Source organism: Otolemur garnettii, unplaced genomic scaffold (genome assembly GCF_000181295.1).
Source record: "Otolemur garnettii isolate 467f Iridium unplaced genomic scaffold, OtoGar3 scaffold00140, whole genome shotgun sequence".
Taxonomy (NCBI): domain Eukaryota; kingdom Metazoa; phylum Chordata; class Mammalia; order Primates; family Galagidae; genus Otolemur; species Otolemur garnettii.
The window spans coordinates 3,607,119-3,612,146 of NW_003852535.1; the positions used below are offsets into that span (position 1 = coordinate 3,607,119).

General features: G+C 47.6%; 1 protein-coding gene across 1 annotated transcript in view; it reads right to left on the reverse strand.

Moving 5' to 3' along the window:
• Positions 1-1,494, reverse strand: part of POLR2G (RNA polymerase II subunit G) — a 7,349-nt gene extending 5,855 nt beyond the window's left edge. The window contains exons 1-2 of the mRNA XM_012810607.2: positions 1,426-1,494; positions 1,188-1,297 (exon numbers count right to left, since the gene is read on the reverse strand). Of these exons, the coding sequence (XP_012666061.1) occupies positions 1,188-1,297; positions 1,426-1,437 (122 nt within the window). The 5' untranslated portion in view covers positions 1,438-1,494. The remainder of the gene's footprint in view (positions 1-1,187; positions 1,298-1,425) is intronic.
• Between the last annotated feature and the right edge of the window lie 3,534 nt (positions 1,495-5,028).

Consider the following 5,028-nt stretch of genomic DNA (forward strand, 5'->3'; position numbering starts at 1 on the left):
CAACAACAACAAAAAAAAAAAAAAAAAAAATAGCTGGGCCTTGTGGTGAGTGTCTGTAGTCCCAGCTACTTGGAAGGCTAAGCCAAGAGAATCGCCCAGTGTTTGAGGTTGCTGTGAGCTCTACTGAAGATGTGGCACTCAACTGTGGCACGAGACTGTCTCAAAAAATTAAAATGCTACTCTGGTAATTTTACAATAAATGTGCTATAAGGCTGCAGTCTTTGAACTAACAGTTCTCAGTCCTTGGAGTGCTTCAGAATTATCTTATTAAAATGCAGATTCTCACACCTGACCCCACAGTGTCTTGATTCCTTAGCAAATAATGAGGATCTGGAACCTGCATCTTCAAAAACCACCTCAGGTTGGCTGAGCGTCGCTGATGCCTATAATCCTAGCAGTCTGGGAAAGGCAGGTAGACTGCTTGAGATCAGGAGTTCGAGATCAGCCTGAGCAAAAAGCAAGATCCCGTCTCTACAAAAATAGAAAAAACTGAGGCAAGAGGATTGCTTGAACCCAAAAGTTAGAGGTTGCTGTTAGCTATAATGCCACTGCACTCAACCCAGGATGACAGCTTGAGACTCTGTCTCAAAAAAAAAAGAAAAAAAAACTCAGATTATTCTGGAGGCCCAAGTACTCCACTGCCCTGCCCTGTAAGTCCCCACTCATTAATAGCACCCTCTGAGCCGCCACTCTGTGCAAAGTCCAAGTCCCAGCCCTCTTCTTTCCTCCCTCAAACTCTCAGGCTGCTTTTTCTGGTCATTCCGGAAACACAGAGGCTAATGATGTCCCATGCTGTGCCTGAGCACACAGGACAGAGAAAACAAACAGAATCACAGAGGGAGAACAGAAAAAGCAACAATGATCAGCGTGTGAGCTCCACAAGGGTTGGACTCTTGTTCACTACATGTTCCCAGAGCCCAACACAGGGTCTGGGAGACAGCAAGAGTTTGGAAAATGTTTGCGGAGTAAATGAATGACCTCAGCTAAGGGACGTCTTGTTATCCATCTTTGCAGAGTGTGCTATAGTAACCCAAATCAGGATGCAGTTGGCTGCCTGGGAGAGTGATAGGGCTGCCCGCGAGCCGAGCCAGAGGCAGGGCCTTGCTGGATGAGTAGGGGACGGGGAGGGACTGCAGCTAATAGCCCCGCGCGCATAGATCTGGCCGCACGGAGGGAGCGGCACTCACTTCCCCGTGCAGGTCCCCTCCACCTCGGTGAAGAGTTTCTGCTTCACAGTGTTGAGCAAGTTGGGGCCAAAGTAGCGCGGGTGCAGCAGGATTTCGTGCTCCAAGGAGATCTGCGGGGATCAGTGGGATGAAGACCAGGCCAAGTTAGGTTATGGGGCGAGAAGCGGCCCCTCGCCCAGGCACTGGCCTAGCTCCTCTTTTCTACCCCGCCTGTGCCACCACCCAGTGCCCTGCTCACGTGGTAGAACATCTTCCCGGAGCAAACTGAAGGGAAGGATCCACACCTCCCGCGGCTCCGCGGTCTCCACCGGAAATATATGTAGCCACCCCTCTCCCATTTCCGGTATTGCAGCTGTGAAGTGGCCCTAACAGCTTCTGAGGGTCTGATTGGGCCTCGCTGTTAAGGGCGGGAAAACTAAAGCTCCGCCCCCCACAGGCCACCAGCCTTAGTAGAACCGACTTGAGTAAATTCCTGGCGTGTTATAGGTGTTCGGTAAATACTTTTAACGGAATTAATTAATTAGTGAAAGATAATATAGTGAAGCGCTTTAACTGTGCGCCTTTATTTAGTAAATATTTAAAGTCTTCTTTTACCTAGTAAGCATTGTAACTAGCTGTTCTTTTAATCCATACAGCAACCCCAGGAGGCAGGCTTTATTGTTATTCCGGTTTACAGATGAGGTCGCAAGCTCAGAAGGTTGAGGTCATTCAGAGCCTGGATTCAAATACAGGGTATATAACTCCAAGACTTGCTTATTCAGGCATTCCAGACTTTCCATGCATTTATTCATTCAACAGACATTTATTGAGCACCCAGGCTGTACTGGAAGTTTGGAGATGAAACAGCCAAAATCACAATGCACGGGACAGCGTTCCTTTCTGGTGTGAGAACTACATTGCTGCACTCCTCACACCCAATCCTGTCCCTGCACACGGGTTATCCAGTACTTAGGAGCCCTCCTCTGTTCTCTCAACTCTCCCCACACTTTTGTAAATAATCCCTTTATTAAATTTACCCAGATTAAGCAGAGTAAGTGTGTAACGTGTCTCCTGCTGAATCCTTCACTGATGAACTTGCCGAGAGAAACAGACCTATGAAAAAGGCTCAACAATAGCAGATGGTTCTACAGCCAGAGCAGTAAATCCCACCTTGAACAAACTCACTCTTGCCCAAGTAAGTCTAGGTATACTGTAAGTAAAAGAACCTGACCTACCCTCCTGCAAAAGAGCAGAGTCCACATGCTTCCTTAGAGCTGTCACAACAATGAAGGCACACTTGTTTCCAATGAAAGCACATATATTGAAAATAAAATGAAGTTTCTCAGGCTGGGGCAGACATGATACAGCTGGCCTACACCTCTGGTCTCCCATTCTTTTTTTTTTTTTTTTTTTTTTGAGACAGAGCCTCAAGCTGTCCCCCTGGGCAGAGTGCCGTGGCATTACAGCTCACAGCAACCTCCAACTCCTGGGCTCAAGCGAGTCTCCTGCCTCCGCCTCCCAAGTAGCTGGGACCACAGGCGCCCGCCACAATGCCCGGCTATTTTTTGGTTGCAGCCATCATTGTTGTTTGGCGAGTCCGGGCTGGGGATTCGAACCCGCCACCTTAGGTGTACGTGGCTGGCGCCTTAGCCGGTTGAGCTATAGGCGCCGAGCCAGTTTTTCTATTTTTACTAGAGACGGGAGTCTTGCTTTTTGCTCAGACTGGTCTCAAACCTGTGAGCACAAGCTATCCACCCACCTTGGCCTCCCAGAGTGCTAGTGATACAGGACAAGTGGTGTCCTAGCCACCTTGTGGAGCTTGAGGTAGGAGGGGACACAGATCGGCTGCCTCCGCCTTGGTGCTGTTGATGCGGTGGCAGAGAGCAGAGGAACCAGTGGGCTGAAGGGTAAGCAGGGGGCCCTGCAGGAGGCTCCAGTAGCCAGAGGGTCCAGACAACTGCTAGGAAGACACCAGCACCTTAGGCTAAACAGGGAACCCCCATTTTCTAGGCCTGGTCAGTTTCATGTAAATTTCCTAAGCCTGGAAATGAAAGGCATTGTAGCCATTCATTCAGTTCCCAGAAGGGTCCTAGACAGGTCCCAGACACACTGTCCCAGATGAGTTGTCCCAGACATGCTAAATGTAACTACTGAGTATCCCAGATACATCACAGAGGGTCCCAGGCATGCTAAATGTAACTACCAACACACTAAATGTAACTACCGAACCCTGCTGAATGTAACTACAGAGGGCCCCATGTGACTATATATACCCCTAAACATAGAGCCCAGGGACAGACAGACAGGGAGAGAGAGAGCACTTTTCTCTCCTGACTGCGTTTTCCCCACTCTGCCAGGAGCTCTGGTGTTTTTTGTATTCTTTTATTTTCTTTCTTTCTTTCTTTCTTTTTTTGCAGTTTTTGGCTGGGGCTGGGGCTGGGTTTGAACCCGCCACCTCCAGCAGGTAGGACCGTGCCCTACCCTTTTAAGCCACAGGCGCCACCCCTGTATTATTTTCTGTAAATAAATCCTGTCTTACTACTGATCTGTGGTCCGCGGATTTATTCTTCAAATCACTGAGACCCAAGAACCTATGGAAAACGACATTCCTGTATCATATTTGGGGGCTCACATCCGGGATTGACAATCTGTCATAAGCAATGGGACCACTTACCTCTGTCGTGCTTTTCTCTATAGTTATAATGGAAACTAATAATTTTAATGCTCATCAGCTGGTAAATGTGCATAGTGTGGCTGCTGACATCCAGGTCACAGGTGAGAGACTGTTGGGGAACGAACTTTCTAATTCCCCTCGGCTCGGCAAAGGAATTGAAGGGAATGTTAGAAGACTTTTGAAACTGTTCTATATTTACTCCTTTTGTCTGGTTGAGAGCTGAGCAAAGAGGTAGCACTCAGAGGCCCTGGGGTCTCCAGCAGTGGTTCTGACCCCAGGACATGGGAGGTCTCTGAAAGTTGTGCTCTCCCAGCTTTTACTATCTTCTCTTCTCTTCCATGGTCCCAAACTTTTCCTATTTATCTCTATAGACCTCTTCAGCTTCTCTCTCTCTCTTTGTAGTTTGCATGCTTTGTTTGAATGTTGTTAAAGGATTGCTTTATTTACTAGCTAAGTTTGTACGGGCTCGTTCTGGTATTTTTCGGATGTTTTAAGTGTGTTTCAAATGTTGTAGGTGTGTTGCAAGGTCCTTTTTATTGTCTTTCATTGCAAAATTAAATTCAATTGGCGTTTTCATGTGTGTGAGAAAAAAGGCTAAATCATGTTAACTAAAGGTCAGCTCCAAACAAAGGGCAAAAGGACTCCCCTAGGGGGCTTCTCTGGGCGACTAGAGGCCTGTGAAGGGAAGCCCAGGGCAATTCCCCCAAGGCAAGAATGGCCCTAAACCCTCAGCTACAGTTCAGTCTCTTAAAAATGAAGAAAGGCAGTGAAAATGACCCTGGGTATATGATTTCTTCTGGTTTATTGGTGTAGACGGGAAAGTTTAAAATAACTTCCAGGTTTTTTTTAAGACTTCAACTAATTGTAACTAAGTGTAATGCAAAAGTTTCAAAGTGTCTCTCAACTCTGATTTGTCACTAAGTAATTATTGTGGGGGCAGTGCCTGTGGCTCAGTGGGTAGGGCGCCGGCCCCATATACCAAGGGTGGCGAATTCAAACCCAGCCCTGGCCAAACTGCAACAAAAAAAAGCCAGGCATTGTGGCGGGCACCTGTAGTCCCAGCTACTCGGGAGGCTGAGGCAAGAGATTTGCCTAAGCCCAGGAGCTGGAGTTTGCTGTGAGCTATGATGCTGCAGCACTACACAGAGGTTGATAAAGTGAGACTCTGTCTCTAAAAAGAAAAAATTG